Source organism: Nerophis ophidion, linkage group LG12, assembly GCF_033978795.1.
Source record: "Nerophis ophidion isolate RoL-2023_Sa linkage group LG12, RoL_Noph_v1.0, whole genome shotgun sequence".
Taxonomy (NCBI): domain Eukaryota; kingdom Metazoa; phylum Chordata; class Actinopteri; order Syngnathiformes; family Syngnathidae; genus Nerophis; species Nerophis ophidion.
In genome coordinates, this window is record NC_084622.1 from 35257940 (window position 1) to 35281845 (window position 23906).

The following is a 23906-nucleotide window of genomic DNA, read 5'->3' on the forward strand; positions in this document are numbered from 1 at the left end:
TTTAAAAAAACATTCAGTTACACAACTATCACATCTTGTCAAAGATTCTTCATGCTGGAACGTGTTGAGTTGATTGACCTGTGAGACAACATCCTCTGCTGGATTCGTAGCTCCAAAGCTATTTTTTTCCCTGAGCAGATATCGCCATTAAACCACTTTTTGGATTCAAATAATCATACAATAAACTAAATATTGGCCTTTTAAAGCCAAGAAAATAAATCCACGTATATGTGGGGTCGCAAATGCTGAAGCACAAGCGTCAATGGGAAGATTTTAGAACCCGGAAATTCTATCAGGTTGTGTCTGTTGGCTCCTTTTGGCAAGTCTTCTGGAGTATACTTGAGGAGTTGTTGTTGTAATTAGTGAAGGTATTCCATCAAAAGTTTTCACGTAGAACAAGTCAAACACTGTAATTTCCAGACTAAATGTTGGCGATTTCAACATAAATTGCAAAGATTAAAAAAGCAGAAAGAATCTTTAACAAATCTCTATGGATGGACGGATGGATAATTGAAAAACCAACCACACCGAGCAAGCGAGGATATATCTCATAATTACTAATAATATGGATATAATTAATGCAGTCTATGACTTAAAGACTGAATGGTCTTCCAGATCACAACCTCATTTTGTTCTCCAGCAAATCAAAGAAAAAACATCTTCTGAACGGCTACAAAACAACGCTGTTTCTATGTGATTTAATCCTTAAAAGCATGCAGCAGCAATTTGGAGAAACAAATAAAAAAGACTGACTGGAACACCATCCTATCCTCCAACAAAATAGAGGACAATTGTAGGATTGTTCTCAGAAAAACAAATCTCCCTAAGTAGTTGCTGTAGACACATAAAACAAAACACCAATGAAGACTAAGTTTGAAGTCTGGACTGGCTGTTGAAATGCACCAATGCATGTAACAAGGTTTTAACACAGCTGTTGAGAAGGGTCACAGCTAACTTTATCAGTATTATTGAAGGGGAGCCACAGGAAATGGCGGGACGTTTAGCAAGTTTGAATGGCTGAGTTGGTAGAGCGGCCGTGCCAGCAACTTGAGGGTTTGAGGTTCGATAAAGTGGTAAAATGTCTTGCCCAAGGACACCAGCTCCCAGTTCCAGCCACACTGGTTGAAATTAAAGATGTAGATAATGGGTTTCAGTGTGTGAAAAGCTCTGAGTCTCTAAAGAAAAGCACTATATGAATATAATTCAGTTTACTTCACTCAATTATGTAGTTAATAACAAACACAATAAATAAGAATATGCTGCTCTAGAACTAAAGGTAAAAACAAACGAGGCAATGATATCACCAAATACATTTATTTCGTATGTTTAGACGGTGTACGAGAAATAACCAAACTGTTTCCCCTCCTAAAGTTTCACCCAACCCTAGCATGGTGACCCGATCCCTGTCTGAACTAAAAAAGATGACAGAGGGAGAAATTAAGAAGATTATTTCTGCATTGAAATGTTCAAAGGCCAAGGATATGTAGAACTTAGACACAGACCTTTTAAAACATTCTGAGGCACTGATAAAACCAATAACGATGTGAGTAAACCAATTACTGGCTTCAAAGGACAGTAGCTACAGTGACATCCATTGTTAATTCTGGTAATACGATATCTGCATCCAATTAGAGACCAATTAGCATCATCCCTATTGTATCTAAGGTTGCTGAAAAGTGTGTGTCGAAAATTTTGCTTGAACATTCAGTAAAGGGTTTTACACGTGTGAAATTGGCCCCCAACCCCTCGCACACACTATTGAAATAATGTAAATCATTTGTGCAGTTGAACTAGTAGTTTGTGTAGCTTTTGTTTTCCAGTTATTAAACATTCTTTTATGGGTCAATCAAAGGTTAACCCCCATTCTCCAAATTAAATAGGAAACAGGTTATATTTGTATAGCACGTTTCTACCAACAAGGCACTTTGACACTATTTCCACATTCACACACTAGGTACACAAAAATTTCGGTTCGGTACGTACCTCGGTTTAGAGGTCACGGTTCGGTTCATTTTCGGTACAGTAAGAAAACAACAAAATATAAATGTTTTGGTTATTTATTTAACAAATGTGTAAATAATGGCTTTATCCTTTTAACATTGGGAACACTATAATAATTCTGCCCACGTTAATCCACATTAAACTGCCTCAAGTTGTTGCTTTGATTAAATAAAATGAAAAAGCCTTTCTTCTACATATAAAAAGTGCAACATTAAACAGTTTCCATTGAAACTGTTTAATGCCAACTCATCATGCTTAATTTATTACAGCATTTGGGAAGCCTGTAGTTGACTTTTATTATGTAAATGTTGTATTTTTATCAACATGTGATAGCAGGGACCCTGCTATTCAAAACTAGGCTGCTACATTACTAATGATTAATGTAACCATAGCTGAAAAATAGTACAATAGAAATAGGAGAGACTATTCATCCCTAAACACAATGGAGTTCAATGAAATAACAGACAGACAGTGCTTTGCTGCCCCTAACACGCACACACGCACACAGCAAAATGAGCTAACGTTACGCTAAAAGCTAATTAGCATTCACCTCAAGCCTATACTGTGAGCTAGCTGAGCTGCAGTTAAAGTTTCTAGAAGGTCAATGGGCTCAAAGTGATGTTTGTAACAGTTGTGACTGGGAAGTGTTCAGTATAATTTGGGTAGAGTCTGCTGCTCCCCTGCTAAACGAATATTTGCTCGACGCTAAAGCATGGACTACATCGCTTTGAATACGCACTGCTGATTGGCTGTTACATCGCTTTGAATACGCACTGCTGATTGGCTTTGTATGTAACCAATCAGATGGTTGTGTGGGCGGGACAATGCTGGGTGCTCACCTCTCAGACAGAGGCAGAAAGCAGAGCAGCTTGTGAAGACTTCTGCTTCCAAACTCGTTCGGTACGCCCGCGTGCCGAACCGAAACCCCCGTACCGAAACGGTTCAATACAAATACACGTACCGTTACACCCCTATCACACACACATTCACACACTGATGGCGAGAGCTGCCTTGCAAAGGCCTAATCAGGACCCGTCAGGAGCAAGGGTAAAGTGTCTTGCTCAAGGATACAACGTACGTGATAATGTTGGTAGAAGGTGGGGATCGAACAAAGAACCCTCAGGTTGCTGGCACGGCCACTCTCCCAGCTGCACCACGCCATCCCCAAATTAGGCCAAAATAAATCATTCCATAATTTAACTGCTAGCAAAAAGTTTTGGTTTAACTACTATAGATTTTAAGTTATTAACGTTGTATGTTTTTAAGTTACCGTGTAATCAAAGTGATTTTCATTAAAAGTCCCCATCCATTCTTTTTTCTACCGCTTTTTCCTTTTGGGATTTGGGGGGCGCTGGTGCTTATCTCAGTTACAATCGGGCGGAAGGGGGGGTACACCCTGGACAAGTTGCCACCTCATCGCAGGGCCAACACAGACAGACAACTTTGTCAAAATCTCCCCAAACTTGTCTCAATTGTTTGTGCTACAAAATGTTTTGCCCTAACTATTATAGTTTTTATGTTCTTAAAGTTTTATGATTGATAATCACTTCCCCCCTTGCCAAAATCTCCCCAAACCAACATCAATGCAGTGGAAATACTTTTATGTGCCGTTACTATTTTACAGTCCAATCAAGGGATGAGCTTTGTGTGTGTTGGCACATGTTAAGGAGCACAGCTGCTTGTTGAAAGTACATCATTGCTGTTGATGGTTTGGCGTGGTTATGGCCGACAGTAACCAGTAAAAATCGTCATTACATCTTGGCAGACGTCACAATATTGATCCTGAACTGCGCCTGTTGATGTTGTGGTGTAGTTTGGATAGGATACATTTAAAGATATAGGCTTAACTGGGTTTCTTACTTTTGTTATACCGTGGAATCTCAGGGATCAATACTAGGACCTAAATTATTAAATATCTATATAAATGACATTTGTAAAGTTACAAGAGATTTAAAGTTAGTATTATTTGCGGATGATACAACAGCGTTTTGTTCAGGAGAGAATACATAGAAGATAATACAAATAATAACAGAAGAAATAAACAAATAAAACGATGGTTTGACAAAAACAGACTATCGTTGAATCTCAGCAAAACTAAAATAATGCTATTTGGTAACAGAAGAAGAGAAAGTCAAACAAAGACAAATAGACAAAATAGAAATTGAAAGAGTAAATGAAACCACATTCCTAGGTATAATGATTGATGATAAATTGAACTGGAAATATCATGTAAAAAATATACAACATAAAATAGCAAGAAACACGTCAATAACGAATAAAGCAAAACATGTTCTAGATCAAAAATCACTTCATATTCTCGACTGCTCACCAGTGTTACCATATCTGAGTTATTGTGTAGAAATATGGGGAAATAATTACAAAAGTACACTTCATTCACTAACGGTGTTACAAAAAAGATCAGTTAAAATAATACATAATGTTGGATATAGAGAACATACAAACCCTTTATTTATTGAATCAAATATACTGAAATTCCACGACATAGTGAATTTGCAAACAGTTAAAATTATACACAAAGCAAACAATAACCTGTTACGCAAGAATATACAACAATTCTTCTCAACAAAAGAGGAGAAATATAATCTTAGAGAAAAATGTAATTTAAAAAATGTGTATGCACGTACAACACTTAAAACCTTCAGTATATCAGTATGTGAAATTAAATTATGGAATGGATTAAGCAAAGCAATCAAACAATGTACCAATGTGATTCACTTCAAGAAACTCTTCAAACTTAATGTGTTTACAAAGTACAAAGAAGAAGAACCATTCTGAATTCATTCATCCATTCATTCTGTCATTCTCAAATAATCTTATCTCATCGTATGGAACATAACTTACTTCACCAATTATTTATTCATTTGTTTTTATTGTGATTACTTAAGGAGTATATTGTGAATACATTGAGAACAGGAAGTGAAAAAAAGTTTTCGCAACTGTTATGTAAAAGAAAAGGGGTAGGATTAAATAAGCTCTGCTTCTTCCTACTCCTTTTCGAACATGTTGAAAAGAGAAACTGGAAATTGTGATGCATCATTTTGTATGCTTGCATGTTCGAAATAAACTCAAACTCAAACCTCAATTTTCAAACTTAATTGGTTCTTGAACAGTGTGTATACTGAAAAAAATCTCTCCACATAAGTCAATATTTTAGTTAAAGTTTGTACACTTTGAAGATAATATAAAGCACTATACAGTACTATATATAAACAAACACTTTCTATTTAATAACAAAAATGAAACAGCAACTTGCTGCCCTGCCAACACACACACTGCCACTAGCCCCGTGGTGCACTCAGTTTAAAATCACAAAACTCCTTTACTTTTACCAGTCAGGTCGCTACAATGAACAGGAATAAGAAATACAATCTGCTTTACCTTTTTGGTAGATTTTTTTTTGCATGCAGCCGAAGGGAGGGGTAGAGGAGGAAGTGTTGACAACTCTGTGGACACTTCATGAAAGTTTCAAACCACACACCGCTCGTCTATTGTTTTCTTTGGACTCATATTGAGCTAACAAAAATGGAAACATGTTGTGAAAAGGTTAAAAAAAACAAACCTAAATACAAAGTAGCACGGTAACCAATAACAGCACTGCTGAGTTGACTGAATGAGCACCAGAGATCGATCAGCCCGGCCATAACGGATGTGCTGCCGGGCACAAAATGGCTTGTACATTCGTACACAGAGACAAGGTTCGTACATCAAAACATATTTTTATTCGGTCTGTGGTTCGTAAATTCCAAAAAGTTGGAACAAGGAGGGGTTGATAAACCAAGATTTCACTGCAATACTACATGCCCCTGTCTGAAGAAGATGTGCTTGCAGGGGTCAGGACTAGGGATGTGTACCTGGGAAACATTGGTAGACATTTCCAGTACTTTTGTCTGTGTTATCATCATCATCAACAATCTTTATTGCAGACCTTACGATTTACTAAACATATAAAAACACAATTCAAAACATTGAAAAACAAAAAACTAAAACACTAAAAAAAACAAAAGCATAAAGCCCAAATGTCAGTTTCTAACATACAAACATGTGTGCCAATGGTTCCACAGTCCAGATGTGTCTCTAACAGAACTGCAGCCAAGGTTTGTTAACACAGTAATTATGTAATTTTCAGACTCAGATGCCCTACACATAAACTTAAACATAAGGTTGCGTAGCAACGCTGAGAAAGTGGGTACCCCGACACTAACAAACATCTGGCTTGCACTGGCGCTTCTTGGAATTCCCAGGAGAAGCCTCATACAATCATTATTAGCAACCTGCAGCTTCTGAAAGCTTTTCTGCTTATACTTTACCCACAGGGGGGCAGTATACAAAGGAGTGCAATAGGCTCTGAATAAATTGATCTTTGTTAATAAATATTCCATCCATTTTCTACCGCTTTTCCCATTTGAGGTCGCGGGGGTGCTGGAGCCTATCTCAGCTGCATTCGGGCGGAAGGCAGTGTACACCCTGGACAAGTCACCACCTAATCACAGGGCCAACATTTGTATATTGTTTTTTTTTAATCACATTTCTGAGTCCGTATAATCAGTGTCAGAGCTTGGTCCGCATTGCCGGCAGTAAGTCGAACACGTTTCCAGTGAGGGTTGGACTCCGCCAAGGCTGCCCTTTGTCACCGATTCTGTTCATAACTTTTCTGGACAGAATTTCTAGGCGCAGTCAAGGCGTTGAGGGGATCCGGTTTGGTGGCTACAGGATTAGGTCTCTGCTTTTTGCAGATGATGTGGTCCTGATGGCTTAATCTGGTCCAGAAAAAGGTGGAGTGCTATCTCCGAGTTGCAGAGGAGACCGTGCCCCAAGTGGAGGAGTTCAAGTACCTAGGAGTCTTGTTCACGAGTGAGGGAAGAGTGGATCGTGAGATCGACAGGCGGATTCGGTGCGGTGTCTTTAGGAATGCGGACGCTGTATCGATCCGTTGTGGTGAAGAAGGAGCTGAGCTGGAAGGCAAAGCTCTCAATTTACCGTCAATCTACGTTCCCATCCTCACCTAATGTGGTGAGCTTTGGGTAATGACTGAAAGGACAAGATCATGGGTACAAGCGGCCGAAATGAGTTTCCTCTGCCCGGTGGCGGGGCTCTCCCTTTGAGATGAAGTGAAGGGAATTGTATTTATATAGCGCTTTTTCTCTTGTGACTCAAAGCGCTTTACATAGTGAAACCCAATATCTAAGTTACATTCAAACCAGTGTGGGTAAAGTGTCTTGCCCAAGGACACAATGGCAGTGACTAGGTTGGCAGAAGCGGGAATCGAACCTGAACCCTCAAGTTTCTGGCACGGCCACTCTACCAACCGAGCTAAACCGAGATAGGGAGAAAGCTCTGCCATCCGGGAGGAACTCAAAGTAAAGCTGCTGCTCCTCCACATCAAGAGGAGCCAGATGAGGTGGTTCGGGCATCTGGTCAGGATGCCACCCGAACACCTCCTGAGAGAGGTGTTTAGGGGACGTCCAACCGGTAGGAGGCCACGGGGAAGACCCAGGACACGTTGGGAAGACTAAGTTTCCCGGCTGGCCCGGGAACGTCTCGGGATCCACCGGAAAGAGCTGGATAAAGTGGCTGGAGAGAGGAAAGTCTGGGCTTCCCTGCTTAGGCTGCTGCCCCCGCGACCCGACCTCTGATAAGCGAAAGAAGATGGATGGATGGATGGATTTCTGAGTCTCAATTACAGTTACAAGTCAAAGACATTAGATGGCAGTAGTGAATAGTTAATGGCGTGTTGGCTAGTCAGTTCACTGCTTGCTGTACATATCCTACCAAGTCAGACCTACACTGTTTCAATGTCCATTTCTCAGATGATGCAATTGTTGATGACTGAAGTGCTGATATCAACCAAACCCCCCGGATTGTAAATAATTCAATGTATACAGTATATTCTGATGATTAAGTCGTGTGATGACTGTATCATGCTGATAGTATATATTAGTATAGTATATATTTGTACCATGAAGTTGAAAAACTTATTCGGGTGTTACCATTTAGTGGTCAATTGTACGGAATATGTACTGTACTGTCCAATCTACTAGTAAAAGTTTCAATCAATCACTCAAAGTTAAGTTGTTGCTGTATCTCGTTGTTTGTTGTGCCCTAAAAAGTCTTAAGACTGTACAGTATATATTGTACTTATTACGCACGAGCTGTTAGATTGTAAAATGCATCACAGCTGTAGTTTTCATAAGCAAACCTTCCGGTGTTGAAATTGCCATGCAACATCGCGAGTGCTAATCAGTAGCATGTTAATAAAAAAGCTAATGTATTTTGTTGTCTAGTTTGCGCATTTTTGAAAATGTGAAGCTTTACTTACTTAATTGCAGTGGAGTGTTTTTTGAGCCAAAATCTTTGTTGGCATTGAAAATTGCAACATTAGCAGGAGGGAGATTGACGGGTTACGCTCTCAGTACTGCTGGTGTGTTTGCCAAGTGCCAAACTGGCGTCACGCGCAACCCAGTTACTGTAACGTGGTGCTGGGTGGCTCGACAGCCATCCATCCTGTCAGCCTATTTGTGTTTTTTTGTTTTTTTTTGTAGAAGTGGGTTTTATTAATTGACTTCTGTAACACACTTCTGTACTGGACGGTGAAGCTGTGGCTAAATGACATTCCATAAAGCCAATAGTTCTTTCACTCCTCACTTTTTGTCTGTATAACCTCTGTGTCTTGTCTCTCCACAGCCGCCTGGTGCAGCGTGAACCGGGCTTGAGCATGAACCACAGCCAACAAGACACCGAGACTCTTGGACGCCACTCCTTTTACCTTTCCTTTGCATTTCTCCCTCTACCACGTCCCTCGAAAGGTCTTAAAAATCCATGTTTACACGGTGCAAATGAATGGTGTCTGCGGCAGTGGCCACTGAACAAAGTGCATTTGACAATGTGAACAGAAGTACATTTGCATCCAACCATCGTAGTTTGCTGGTCAATATTTAGAATTATTCTTATGAGTTGTGTTCTAGCCAGTTGGCGTTTGTCATGTAGCATGGACATCTATTGAGCTTTTCATGTAGCAGGTACCTGGGCTACTTTGGAAGGTCTGTTTGGCAATACAGCATTGTTTTTAATCGATCACAGAAAGCTCATCCATGTAGCTTTGACTCTATAGAATCTGTTCATTTCACATTTGGCCTTGCACACGGAAATGGTTTGCAATTTTTGTTGTCATTCGTAGCCGACCACACAGCCTATTATCCATTTTCCTCACATAAACTAAACAAGTAAGTATTTATTCCCATAGAATTTCAGCTCAGACCTTTATAGAGATTTTATGTTCTCACTTTATTCGCACGGTCCAAAACATGCAAGTTAGCTTAATTGAGGACTCTAAATTGTCTGTAGGTGTGAATGTGAATGCCAGTTTGTCTAAAGAGTCCAGTGTCCCACACCTCTCGCCTAAGTCGGCTGGCACAGGCTCCTGCTCACTGGTGACCCTAATCAAAATCAGCAGTAGAAAACAAAAAAAATGTGTGAAAATTCTATCATTTGATGAAGCGCTAACATGTGGGGCAGTGTTAGAACTGTAGCTTCATACCTAATGATAAAACATTATGTTTCTGTAATATTTACAATATTATTGAAAGGGAAAATCATGAGATATTTCATTTTATTTCGCTCATGGTATTAGTAATGACAAAACGCTGGGCCACCTCCAGTGTCTTAAGTCTTGAGAAAATTCTGGCAGCTGATCCAAATTAACATGGAAAACCCCAATTTGCTATACTCACCAATGATGAACGAATCCAGCAGGAGCAAATAACCTTTGTTTTTAATAAATTAGCTTATTTTACAGACTGTAAGCCGCACACAAAATTTCACAAGAAAAATGTTCATATTCTAGCCGGACCGGACTATACTGTAAGCCGCAGATATATACCAGTGCATTGGGAAATGAAATGTGTACGTAGAAAGGTTTTGTAAATGTTTATTTACATATTTTAATTTTTAGAAAACGCTGCCTTTTAACACGGCAGTAAAACGGCTGATCAAACAAAACAGAAACGTCATTGATGTCCTTATTTATCCTTCATGAGATGAATAAGATGTTCTCCTTTTTAATAAGGTTCACAATGTTTATTAAGAATTCTTATTCTTTGTACTTTGTAAACACTGAGTTTGAACAGTCTGGAAGGTGGAACATTGTCATACTTTCTTTCTTTCCTTAATTCATTCCATAATTTAGCTGCTAGCAAAGAAAAATTCATGGAGGAGCCGCACCTTTGTATAAACTGCAAGGTTCAAAGCTTGGAAAAGAAGTAGCGGCTTATAATTACAGTATTATTATCACTTATGCTGTAAAAGCTGTAAAATTGCTATCAGGTGCCATTAGCACCACCTATAGCATTGACAAAGGGCAACCGCTGTTGTTTTTAATTGGCACTGTAGTTCTGTGTGCACTATTACTACTACTAAATAATGCACATCTTTGCCATTCCTTCCCCTCTCACACAAATCCTCTGGGCTGGATTTCAGTCCCTCTGACTTGGAGGATAAGTAGTAAAGAGTAGGGTGCAGTTACACTGGCTTTTAGAACAATAACAGCTCCCAGCATGTGCAACTCTTTAAACATGTTATTTTGGTCAAGTTACAAATCTACTATTAAATAAAGAATGCAATAAACCATAATGTTCACTCACACAGTATTTGTAAAGAGACATGCATTGGTGGATACTACATTTGTTTTTCTTAAAGTTGGTCGACGAGGCCCACTGACACAGTGGCGAAATAAAACACTAACAAAACATTAAGTGTTTTTTTTAGACTAGTAACAACAATGGCTGACACAACTTCACACACTTCTAACCATAGGACGGTAATCTTACTGTCATATAATAAATAATATGGTATTCAAGGACCGTTATGATGATTACTGCTTTGGAAGATGAAAGAAATTAAGATGTGTGTGAAGCCTCCATGACATAACCCAGCACCAGCTACAAAGCAAGACTCCAGTATTCATAAACATGTCTAGTTTACAAATTTTAATTGAATTGGTTGACTTCAGTATTTCAATTGTGAGATGGGTAGATATTTGCAGGCGACTTTTACCTTGAAACCTAGAGAGAAGAGATTAAGAACATAAGAATTCACTTTTGGCACTTTTTGTGTCATACTTGTCTAAAATAATGCTGGGTTGCATATTTTAGCGTGTAGAGATTGTACATATGGAAATGGTGTTATGATGTAAATCTTGTCAGTCGTTTCTCTATCAGTGGCGTGATATTGATAAGTGCTCTAGCCTCTCATGAAACCTGTGCTCCATAGCATCAGAAACTCCGGAAAGACGCACAAATCAATGACATTGAATATAAAAGCCTTAACAATCGCCAGGGTACTTTTTCTTTTAATAATGTTCCCAAAAAATGTGTTCCTCGTAAACAAAAAAAAAATGTCAAACTGATTCCCACTGAAACATTCACTCACACGTTTGACTTCATGATACCACACGCTGTAGCAGTCCGGCAAAAATTGTATTTCTTCAAATGGTGGTTTTGGTTATATATTCGGTACACCTAACAAATAAACACCGCTCCACAAAGGAATTACTCCATTTTCCCATGTGGAGAATCTAAAAGTACTATAGGCACACTTCTACCAAGCGGTACTTTTTGGTATGGTACCCTCTAGGGGTGTCTGGATCCGATATCAGCAAAAAAGACTTGCATGCATACTTGCCAACCCTCCCGATTTTATCAGGAGACTCCCGAATTTCAGTGCCCCTCCCGAAAATCTCCCGGGGCAACAATTCTCCCGAATTTCTCCCGATTTCAAACCGGACAACAATAGTGGGGGCGTGCCTTAAGAGCACTGCCTTTAGCGTCCGCTTTTCCTCCATGCAAACAGCGTGCCGGCCCAGTCAGTTATTATATGCGACTTTTACACACACACAAGTGAATGCAAGGCATACTTGATTAACAGCCATACAGGTCACACTGAGGGTGGCCGTATAAACAACTTTAAAACTGTTACAAATATGCGACACACTGTGAACCCACACCAAACAAGAATGACAACACATTTCGGGAGAACATCTGCACCGTAACACAACATAAACACAACAGAAAAAATACCCAGACCCCCTTGCAGCACTAACTCTTCTGGGACGCTACAATATACACCCCTCACTACCACCAAACCCTGCCCACCTCAAACCCCCCTCCCATCTCCCAAATTCGGAGCGCTCAAGGTTGGCCAGTATGCTTACATGTACAATCTCTGATACAAGCAGTTCTGCACCGAAACAGCCAGTTAACATCTAAAATGTCCTCCAGTCAACACTCAAAGTTGTTCTTTTCATGTATTTTATTGAAATCATTTACAAAAGATAAATATTGTAGGCGACAGGCTACTAAGAGCTAACAACTACACGGCCGCTAAGCACAAAAGTATCCAGTAACAAATGTGTCCGCATCATCAAACTTCCTCTGATGACCTGAGTTTTATTAATTATTGTGACCATTGGGTGTTGTCAAAAAACAAACTATCACTCCACTCCCAGAGCACAAATCTGTCAAAAGGTTAGTGTTGGGTTTTTGTAAACCTACCATTGTTCTTGGAGTAATTTCACTTGCTCAAGTCTTAAACATTGCACACTAGAAAAATAAATGTGCTAAATAACATGGGATTAATATCGGTATTGACCAATACCGTTTTTGTGACGGAACTCTCCTGAAGGAATCAATAAAGTACTATCTATCTACTATGGGTTCCAATATCAGTATCATATAGGAAGTAAAAAAGTTATATTTGGACACCCCTAATATCCTCCACTTAGTGTGTTTCCACAACAAGTGTTAAGCTGACATATGTAAATGGCTTCAAAATGCTGCCTGTCAGCTTTTATTTTTGCTCATTGGGGTTTTAGTGATGAAACTAAGGAAAAAATCTTTATCATATGTCACCTTTTTCATTAAAATCATATTTTCAACCTTATTAAAATGCCTCAAACATAATTCATAAATGGCTTACTACTTTGAAGCGATAAACCGTAGCTTGTTTTTTGAGCATTATTGTTGTCGTGCTGGTCACGCAGGTTGCAAAAATATGTGAGGAAGTAAGTTGTCGTTCCACTGCACTACATTATTAATAGGACAGCAAATAGGGAGGACAAGTAGATAGGGACGGTAAATGTAGGGCAGTTACACTTTCCCATTTTAATTGGCAGCAACAATCCCGTGACGTTAATGGCTGGTGAGGCATTGATTCCTTCGGAGGCAGATTTACCTGAACCCCCACCCACCCCTGCTCTTCAGGGGATTTTCCCCTGAAAAGGAGAGAAACCTTATATTATATTATATATATATATATATATATATATATATATATATATATATATATATATATATATATATATATAGATATAGATATATATATATATATATATACACAGTATATGTTACAAATTTCAAAATAGAAAACTTTTCAGAATATAAAAAAAAAAATGATCACGATGTTTAGTGCCTGATCATTTGCTGCACTTCGGTGTACCTGATATATAACCTCCACCATCATCCTCGGCTAAGTTTTCAAATATGTCAAATGGTTTTAAGAAGTATAACTCGCCCTACCACCACATCAGGACCACCATGATATTATTATGACTATCAATACTTTTTATAGTAAACAATCAGGATATACTTACACTAGGCCATATGTACTGCACGTGACACCTAAGCAGGGCACATTCGGCTGACGTGAGCGCACTGATCCACAGCCCAGGTATGCCTGGGCACACACACATACTTAGTCCGAGTCATAAAACGAGTGTAAAGCAATCGCTCCTCCTTGCCAGTTCTTAATGATAACTAACACAGTTCATAACAGAAGTCAAGAGTACATTTGTGTGTGTACAAAAATGTGTCATTTCATTACTCTCAAGTAATTAATGACAGTCGCCTCCAGGCTAAAAAAAAAAATAAACAGAACAATTTGAAAGAGGACTGTAAATAATCCACAAAGTCAGGGAAATTACAGTGATACAGCAGACTAGAAGTAATGGGCAAAGCGAACGGTCTGAAGCACGAATGCTCAGAGTACAGACCAGCAGGGTCTAGGAATCGCACCAAAGTCCAAGCGCGGTACAAATGGTCTAGCATGTCTAGGTCCTCAGACTTTGTCAAAAAGCACAATTTTAAAATGAGTGAATATTGTGATGTATTGCAGAGTCCTGTAGTATGATGACTGTTTGTCCACCATTATAGGTTATACTGTATATAGTTGTATACTGTATGTGTTTTTCTTACAACGCTACCACCTTGCCAACCATCTCACTGTTAAATCAACCCTTCATTTGTGTATGACTGCCACTGGATGGAGTTTGAGTTGTGTGTTCCTGCACACACAAACTGACCATAATAGACACATGTTGCTTTAACTGCACCTTACACAGTGTGCCAGTGTTAAAAGGTACCAAGACGTTTGAGACAAGAAACTACTCACTATCAAGCAAGGCTTTGTTCAAATAACCTTTATTAGCCTTAGGCCCTTTTCCACCAAAAGTTCAGGAACTTTAGGCCCCTGGAACCGCTAGTTCCAGTGTGTGGTTTGTGATTCCATCGCATTTCACAGTTCAGGGTAATTTGTACAATCAATGTAAATAAGCTCTGTCACCCGGGAGGAACTCAAAGTAAAGCCGCTGCTCCTCCACATCGAGAGGAGCCAGATGAAGTGGTTTGGGCATCTGGTCAGGATGCCACCCGAACGCCTCCCCAGGGAGGTGTTTAGGGCACGTCCAACCGGTAGGAGGCCACGGGGAAGACTCAGAACACGTTGGGAAGACTATGTCTCCCGGCTGGCCTGGGAACGCCTCGGGATCCCCCGGGAAGAGCTAGACGAAGTGGCTGGGGAGAGGGAAGTCTGGGCTTCCCTGCTTAGGCTGCTGCCCCCGCGACCCGACCTTGGATAAGCGGAAGAAGATGGATGGATGGATGGAATGTAAATAAAAAGACAATATCAGATCAAAGTCATTTTACTAAAAAGTAAGTAGGTTTGTAAATGAAATACAAAGCGATATGAAGTGTACCGAATTGTTCTTTAAAAAAGTCAGGCTCTTGTCTGCAATGTCCAACAGTCAGAAAGTCGTCGTCTCGATAAATGATGAATTCATGAGGTGATTACTTTTGGTCCATTTCAACTGTAAATACCAATGTATAAAAAAATAAATGTCAGAGTTTATCTCACATCGACAACACAAACACATCAGCTTTAGCGTTAGCTTGTTGGCCTTAGCATTCTGTTCAAGCGGGTTGAGGCTAATAATGGACTACTTTTACAACAAGTAATAAAGTTAATAGTTAATATTTTATGTTATTTATCTTCATTCCACTCCTTTTTTCCACATTTGTCCAACAAAGTCTCAGAGTAGTAAGCAGCTGATGTCGCCGCTTCGAGTTTGGTTTCATATTATTCCGTAAATACATTTAAAAGAGTCCTCTCGTAGCTTTGCGCATCGAAATGAAGTTTGTAAAAATAATAAACAACAAGCTGACAACACAGATGCCCCACAAAAGTTCCTGCAAGTCGAAAGTTCCTTTCGTTCTTCTTTCTCGCCGTTGTCAAGTGTGTTGTAATAGAAATACATAAACAATAAGAAATAAAGAAGTCGTCTAGCATTTTGTAATGGTGGTTGTTGTGTTCGAAAGACGTTTTAGGAACGGCCTCAACTGTTGTGTTGAGGCCGTTAATTTCTCTGTAAGAAATCAGTGAAAGAATCAGTGTTTGACAGCACAGCCCGCCCCCGATAAGGTTCCAGGAACCTTCCAAAAGTCCCACCTAGCTGGCAGAAACTGAAAAACTAAATCTACCCGGGTAGTTTTTGTTGGAAACACAGGGCAATTGTATTTACCCGGGTGAATGGGAAAGTTCCTGTAACGGTGGTGGGAAAGGGCCTCATGTACTATAAAATCCGGTACCAGGTTCTCATGAGTTTACTATATTGTCAACTCCACTTAGTATATAAACCTGCAGGGTTTGAAAACCAGCTTCTTATTAAATGTTGCAGCGCTGGTTAACAGAATGCAAACATTTGTTTCATCAGGCTTGCAAACAAGGATGAGAATTACAGCATGTAATGAAGTGGAACCTCTGTTTACGAACTTAATTTGTTCTTGAAATGGCTTCAGAAATCGAAACGTTTGTATACTGATACAAATTTCTCCATAAGAAACAATATAAACATGAATAATGGTTGCAGCCTCAACAAGAGTCCATATTTTAGTAAAAGTTTGTACACACTATATGGCACTGTATACCAAACAAACATAGCAAAGGAGCGATGGATCGACTTTCTATTTAATAACAAAGCCAAAACAACAACAACTACCTGAACTGTCCTCATTTACTGCCGACACGTACAACCACAGTCACTAGGGTGCCCTCACAGTTCGAAATCACAAAACTTCTAAACTTTGACAGCCATGTGGCTACAATGATTAGGCATAACACAACATTAAATTCACATTACCTGTTGGATAATCTTTTTGGGGCGCAGTTTAAATGAGGGCGATGAGTGTCCACAACTCTGTGGACACTTCCTGGATGTTTCAAACCACACATAGCTTCTCCATTGCTTTTTTTAGGACTCATAATGAGCTAGAAAAATTACAAACACGTTGTAAAAAGGCAAAAACACCTAAAAGGCACACAAAGTAGTATAGTAGCATCGGAATGAGCACCGGAGATTGATCAGCATGCTTGCAATCACTGTACAAAATGGCTGTGCTACGTGTCATCCAAATTTGTAAATGAAACGTTCGTACATGGAGACAAGGTGCGTCCACCAAAGCATATTTTTAATTGGTCTTTGGTTCGTAAAGCAAGGTTACAGTGGAACCACTGTACTCAAATCTGAATTGAAATGTGATAAATAACTGTTCAACTTTAACATTCTCAATACCTTGTGCCAATAAATTGTGTCAAATGGAAGTTATTTAAGAAGCTGCTGGGTCAGGAGGCATGTGGAATGCATCAATCTTTACACGTCATCAAACATTGTGTACTATTCGACAATACTAGAGTGCCTGAGTCAATGCAGCCCGATATTTTCATGGGCGGATGCTTAATGAAGTGTCCGAATGCCAATACTGTTTTCTCAACCATTATTTATCCTGCGTGCAACCTGTGCTTTGTCCTCCGACTAAATGACGACACTTTGAAACAGAGTTTACGCTGAATGTTTCCTGACTTTACTGAGTGACAGTGACATACGGTACAGAAACTCCAACTCCAATTAGTGCTTTGAGAAAAGTCACTGGGTTTACCTCAACAAGTGCTTGTACATGATTCCAGGTTCCAAAGTCAGGAAATTGCCAAATGTTCCCTCTATTAAGGCCACAATTAATTCCCTCTGTGACTGTGTTCTTTTGTATTCTTCAACTGAGTGCATGTCAACTGAATGTCTAGTGACTTTGCTGTAGTATTAGGCCATGCTAACCCTTCAGGGGTTTGGTGCGTTTCTTAACATTCTTTTCCCTTCCTTTTCTAGTAGTCCTATATGACGGAGGCAGAGAATAAAATATATTATATACTGTACATGTCAGATGAGAAAAGTGGCATACAACTATGAATATTACATTTTATGAGATTGTTTCGTTCTTAATGTATGTTTCTGTAAAACAGATCCAGTAGAGACATTGACGGGATGCAAGTATTTGTGCAAATTTAAGATAGTGTAGAGTGATGCAAATTCAATAAAGCTGTAAAATTAAAACTGATTTGCTGTCTTGAAATTTTTGCATTTTTCTGTGTATATTACCACCATTTTACCAACCAAAGTAGTAAATAGCATTAATAGCATGTAAAAATATTCACTGTTCAATTGAACAGCACACCTGAAGCTGATCATCTGACCTGCCTTCATAAGCCTGCACAACATGCTATCCCGAGTCAGAATGTAGTCTTCTGTTCGAGTACACTGCCCCTTCGTTCCCTCCTGACGAGCAGTGCGTCTCGTCTCCTCGCGTTCCCTCTGCTTCCCTGACTGCCTTTTTGATCTTGACCTCCCGCCTGAACAAGGACCTTCGACACCTCGCCATAGCCCCCGACTTCCTGCCTGCTAACGGATCTACAAGCTTGTCTTTCCCTTCCGGGACTTGAGCCTCTCGCTCAACACTCCCGGTAACACACAACAATTAATTGACACACAAAGTCGCACACCATACACACTTGGATTTAGTCACACTTCATTCCTGATTATTGTTATATATTGTACATTAATAATTAAATACAGAGCTTTCACTACGTCCCTGTTGTCTGTGCCGTCTCCTCCTCCTGTATACATAACAAATTGTGTTTTAAAGGGGAAGATGACTTTGCATTTTAAAGAGTGAAAAACTGCAAGTAAGAGGCAGCTAACAATACAGATAAGGATACGATCTATTCTTGTGCAACAATGTTCTACTATACAGATGAGATGCATGATTTGTAATCTACGGTAGAATTAAGTTTCCCTAACTCGAAGGCAATAAAGCAGCAATAGAAGCAGTTCATCCCTCTTTTTCGTTATTCTATGGTGGGTCACAACCAAAGTTATCATCAGCTCAAGTTGGCTAGTAGCTGACAATTCGCCAGTGTGAGCGAGGCATTGTGTGACTATGCAATGTTGCTTTAGCTTGGTTAATAATATGCATGTCATGGCATGGAAAATTGAGCATTTTTGGCATTTATTATAAATATGGGCAAAATTCTCCCCATCAAGTATAGTTCCCCTTTAATTATCAGGTGTGTAAAAAAAATATTTTAAAATCAAATTAAAATATTTTTGGGGCGGGCCATGTGATTCCCACCTTCGGCCTTAAGTGATGTCCGACGTCAAAGATTACCTCTCAAAATACCATAATTGATGTCACCACATGAACATTGCTGGAGAAATACTATAAAGGAACACATTTACGCCCTACTAGGCACTGAATCACATCAACAGTATTCAAAACAAGTTAATTTCAGGCGCATTTAAAAATTAATTGAAACGTATCAGCAATTAAAACATAACTTATGTGGTACTGTCAAAATTAAAATTGCAAAAAACATTAAAAGTATTTTTTTTTTTTATTTCAACAATTAATAGGACCTATTCGACACCGTATAAGCCAGATTGGTTTTCATCCAGGATGTCTCTGTACATTGATGCATACATATTTCCCTCTATCCTGACTAGTCTTCCAGTTCCTGCAGCAGAAAACCATCCTCACAGCATGATGCTGCCTCCACCATAATTCACCGTAAGGTTGTTATTGGCATGGTGATGAGTAGTGTCTGGTTTCCTCCAAACATGACACCTGCATTCACGCCAAAAAGTTCAATCTTTGGCTCATCAGACCAGATAATTTGGTTTCTCATGGTCTGAGAGTCTTTCAGGTGTATGTTGGCAAACGTTTTAACAAGAAATGGTTTCTGTCTGGCCATTATAGAATACAGGCGTGTGTGCTTGTCTCATATAAGGATTGTGAATGATGGCCAAAATTCCCAAAAAATTGCAGTTCACTTTTCGGCATAGTATCAAAAAATTATCAATGGAATTCTTAACAAATTCCATTGATAATTATTTTAATGAGGACATTTGCTGTACCAACATATGTACACCATAGAGATCATATTTACACACATGCATGCAAAGAAATCAAAATAGACATGAAACTTGTCCAGCTCATTAGGATCTTAATGTTGCCTTTGAGGTTTGCGTCGCAACTTGTCCTTAGAGGTATTAAATGTGCTGTTAGGAGTGAAGATCGTGAAGTCTTTAACAGCACAGGAGAACAAGATGGAATCTACCTGAGGTTGACACAATCAAGTCTTTTTAGGCGTCAGATCTTTCCAAGGACTTGCATGACAGCAATAGCGGTGCTCTGGCCGAAGATAAACGCGCCACATAGCAGAGTGACCACTCCCCAAACCGTGAGGAAGACTCTGGGAAGGAGGAGGCAGAAGAGATTTTAAAAATGTTGCAACTGCTGCAGTCTGTTATATAGAAAAACACAAATATAATTAGTGCATCCTAAATTGTGGCGCCAGTTGGGCAGATTAGCACTAAAATATGTTTAACAGGACTTGTTTAACTCAAGACCTAACTGCACTGAACCCTTCCTTCACAAACATCAACAAGACCATTAATAAAGTGGCATTACACAACAAAATAAATTGCTCATATTTATTCATGGAAAAAAAGAGGTTGTCAGCATTTTTCTTCTTTTAATCCTTAAATATTCCAGAATTTAGGTAAACATCAAATTATGAAGCAATATTTGATGCTTGGTGGAATATAATTACAAGGCACTTAATATCCTGTGGACTGCCTCATACTGACCAAACACTTTAACCATAATATTATCTCTTCAAAGTGTGATGCGATGCATTTTATCTTACTAAGCACAAGTGTTCAATTAGCTTGTGCAAGCATACCTAATTCCTGTAAGTGTAGCGTGTACAGTCTAGATCAAAATGCACATTGTGCCGCAATGAAATGTGCCAAGTATAATCTAAATATCATAACATTACAAATAATTTACAGTACTTTAATATTAATGTTATACATTATCATGCTCTATTGGATTGCGTAGCTGCATTGACCTTCATCAATAGATTTCATATTGTTGTTTTTGTCTTTCAATCCCTCTCACCACGCCAGCAAGTCAATCTCATGATGATGTGTTGGCACAGTTTTTATGCCGGACGCATAGATATTAACATTTTTTCAAGGTCGGGACCAACCCTGGAGTAGTTCAATAGCTGGGTCAATAATTTGCATTGTATGACTTATACTATAATTAAAACCATAAAAACATACAGTCCAGCCCAAAAGTTTGTACACACCTTCTCATTCAATGTGTTTTCTTTAATAGCATGACTATTTACATTGTAGATTGTCACTGAAGGCATCAAAACTATGAATGAACACATGTGGAGTTATGTACTTTAAAAAAAGTTAAATATCTGAGAACATGTTTTATATTCTAGTTTCTTCAAAATAGCCCCCCATTGCTCTGTTTACTGTTTTGCCCATTCTTGGCATTCTCTTGATGGGCTTCAAGAGGTAGTCACCTGAAAAGGTTTTCACTTCACAGTTGTCATAATTATGACGCCTTCAGTGACAATTTACAATGTAAATAGTCATGAAAATAAAGAAAACGCATTGAAATGAGGTGTGTCCAAACATTTGGCCTGTACTGTATATTAGACGCACCAGACTATGAGGCGCAGATATACATGTTGTGAAATGAATTATTTACACACAAACATTTTATGAATGCTTATTTACATACCTTAATTGTTTCCAAAAGGTGCCTGTCACACGGCAGTAAAACGGGTGATCAAACAAAACAAAAGTCATTATCATGGACCCACTATCTGTGAAAGCTCGCTCTCAAATTAGCTAAACAGACTCAATGAGTACACGGTGACGTTTTGGTGCTTTTATGAAACTGAAACAATAAAAAAAGAATGTTAATAATACTAACAAAGACACTCATAAACGTGTTAGCAAATACTAATGACGCTAGCTTGATTACATTACAATAGCAGGTACAAATATGCATGAAAACACTGACAGAAATCACACATGGAACGGTTTAGTAAGTAAGAATTGTTTTACTTATATATAGTAAAACATATAAACGTTGCTTGGAGTGATGAATGAAGAATCCATACGAGTAAAAACGCAATAGACGGCTAGAAGACGGAACGACAGTTGTACTTCCAGTTGAAAGCTCAGTCTAAACAGAAGGGCAATGCAGCACTGCAGTGAACAAACCTGTCCAAAAGATGGTGCCAAAGCAGAAACAATAACACACACATTCAGTGTCTTTGCTTGTTTTTTTTAAAAACTATTTGCATTACGACCATCAGCAAAGAAAAATCCATAAATTATCTGCACCGCTTTATAAATCACGGTGCCAAAAAAAGTAGTTACAGTACTTTACAATATACTTATTATATTATTATATGAAAACCCCTGTCAACTCCAATGTTATAATATTTGTTACTTCTGTCACTTCAATTTTGCAAAACAAAATACTTATTTTTTTAAATCAGGTTTTCAATATCAGTCATAGGTAAATTATAATTAAATTATATTTCTTGTTTGATTACTGACTCCCTTTCATCAATCATCTGGGTTAGATTTGTACACCAGTCAGCATGTATTTATTAGTTGACTCACCTGGCCTTACAAGACACGGGCTCAGACTGCATGGCAAACATCAGACAAAGACCTTGTCAAACAAAAAAGATCAATTAGAATAATACATAATGTTGAATATAGAGAACATACAAACCCTTTATTTATTGAGTCAAAAATATTAAAGTTCGGTGATTTGGTAAAATTGCAAACACCTAAATTGATGTACAAAGCAAATTATAACCTGCTACCAAAGAATGTACAACAATTCTTCTCAACTAAAAAGGAGAAATATAACCTTAGAGGAAAATATAATTTAAAACAGTTGTATGCACGTACAACACTTAAAACCTTTAGCAAATCAGTATGTGGAATTAAATTATGGAATGGATTAAGTAAAGAAGTTAAACATTGTACTGATATGATCCTGTTTAAGAGGCTTTTCAAATTAATAGTGCTTACAAAGTACAAAGAAGAAGAATTATGAGAAACACTTTCAACCTTATTGAATGTATGTTAATAATGACTGAATTAATTAAGTACATATTACAAAACTATTGTGTTACCCATTCACAGATGTCATTTTGCTATTTTGCTGTAAAGAAGGTCAGTGAATGAATGTATATATTTGTGGGCGCTCTGACGTGGGACAGGGGTAGGATTAAATAAGCTTTGCTTCTTCCTACTCTTTTTCAGACATGATGTATTGTGAAATGATATGAAATTGCCTGATGTATAATGTTGTAGGTATGTCATGTTCGAAATAAACTAAGAAAATAAAAGAAAGAAAAAGAAACAAAAGATGACTCAGCAGGGTAGATAATTCCACATATAAGGTCATACAAACCTAAAACAAGATGGTACCTGGGAAAATGAAGATGAAAAAGGCACTGATGCCACCGATGACGCTGATAACTTTACTGATGTCTGGTACGAAGACAGCAATAAGGAGGGTTGCAGTTATCCACAAAAACGTCAGCGTGTACCGACTGCGACTTTCAAACTCCACTGTCACCACGTCGCCACACCTCCTCCGCCAACTCAGCAAAGGATCCTGGATCACTGATCTTAGATGTGCAGAAAAATAAGACAAATACTCTATCAATATAAAACCTAAGCAGGCACTAACAATTGAGTAGTGCTAAATATGTAATTAAGATTCACGGCCTGATTCAACAAAATAAAGATGAAATTAATGAGAAAAGCCCCAAACCTGCCCAGCAACAGGATGATAGGGTAGATGGTGATAATGGAGATTCCAAACAGCAGTCTGGCGATGAGCATCAGAATGTCATCACCCATGTATGACATCAAAATGTCCGGCTTCACATCCTTGCCAAATGTCAAATACCCATAGACCCCTGCAAAAAAACTTTGTAGTTATCAACAAACACAATACATATGAAGCCACACAGCAAATCTGAATAAACAGAAAAGTCCATGTCAGTTTGGTAGTACTCTGTGGATATACATGTTGGCAGGTGTGGTGTAACCTTTCACCTAATTAAAAGTGGTTTAAACTGTATGATGATGACCTATGGTGAAAAGAACAAGATTACAGGTTCATGCGATACACATGTGGTTGCATATTACAGAGACAGAATCAAGGTGCAGAGCGAATAAAAAGCGAACAAGAGCAACTCTGTTGATCAGGGTCAATCGTATTATGTACAAACCCCGTCTCTATATGAGTTTGGAAATTGTGTTAGATGTAAATATAAACGGAATACAATGATTTGCAAATCATTTTCAACCCATATTCAGTTGAATATGCTAC

At 38.7% G+C, this 23906-nt stretch overlaps 2 protein-coding genes across 5 annotated transcripts in view; one reads left to right on the top strand and one right to left on the bottom strand.

The window, feature by feature from the left end:
* necab2 (N-terminal EF-hand calcium binding protein 2) overlaps positions 1–13302 on the top strand; it is a 436762-nt gene extending 423460 nt beyond the window's left edge. For both annotated transcript variants that reach the window (XM_061917448.1, XM_061917449.1), the window contains one exon: positions 8704–13302. In XM_061917448.1, the coding sequence (XP_061773432.1) occupies positions 8704–8732 (29 nt within the window). In that variant the 3' untranslated portion in view covers positions 8733–13302. The remainder of the gene's footprint in view (positions 1–8703) is intronic.
* Positions 10973–23906, bottom strand: part of slc38a8a (solute carrier family 38 member 8a) — a 39506-nt gene continuing 26572 nt past the window's right edge. Inside the window, exons 7-11 of one of the 3 annotated variants that reach the window (XM_061917446.1) lie at positions 23343–23490; positions 22994–23196; positions 22172–22223; positions 19789–19923; positions 10973–11078 (exon numbers count right to left, since the gene is read on the bottom strand). In XM_061917446.1, the coding sequence (XP_061773430.1) occupies positions 19821–19923; positions 22172–22223; positions 22994–23196; positions 23343–23490 (506 nt within the window). In that variant the 3' untranslated portion in view covers positions 10973–11078; positions 19789–19820. Of the gene's footprint in view, positions 11079–19510; positions 19924–21618; positions 21764–22171; positions 22224–22993; positions 23197–23342; positions 23491–23906 lie in introns of those variants that run through there. The other 2 variants (XM_061917445.1, XM_061917447.1) reach the window with 2 other exon arrangements.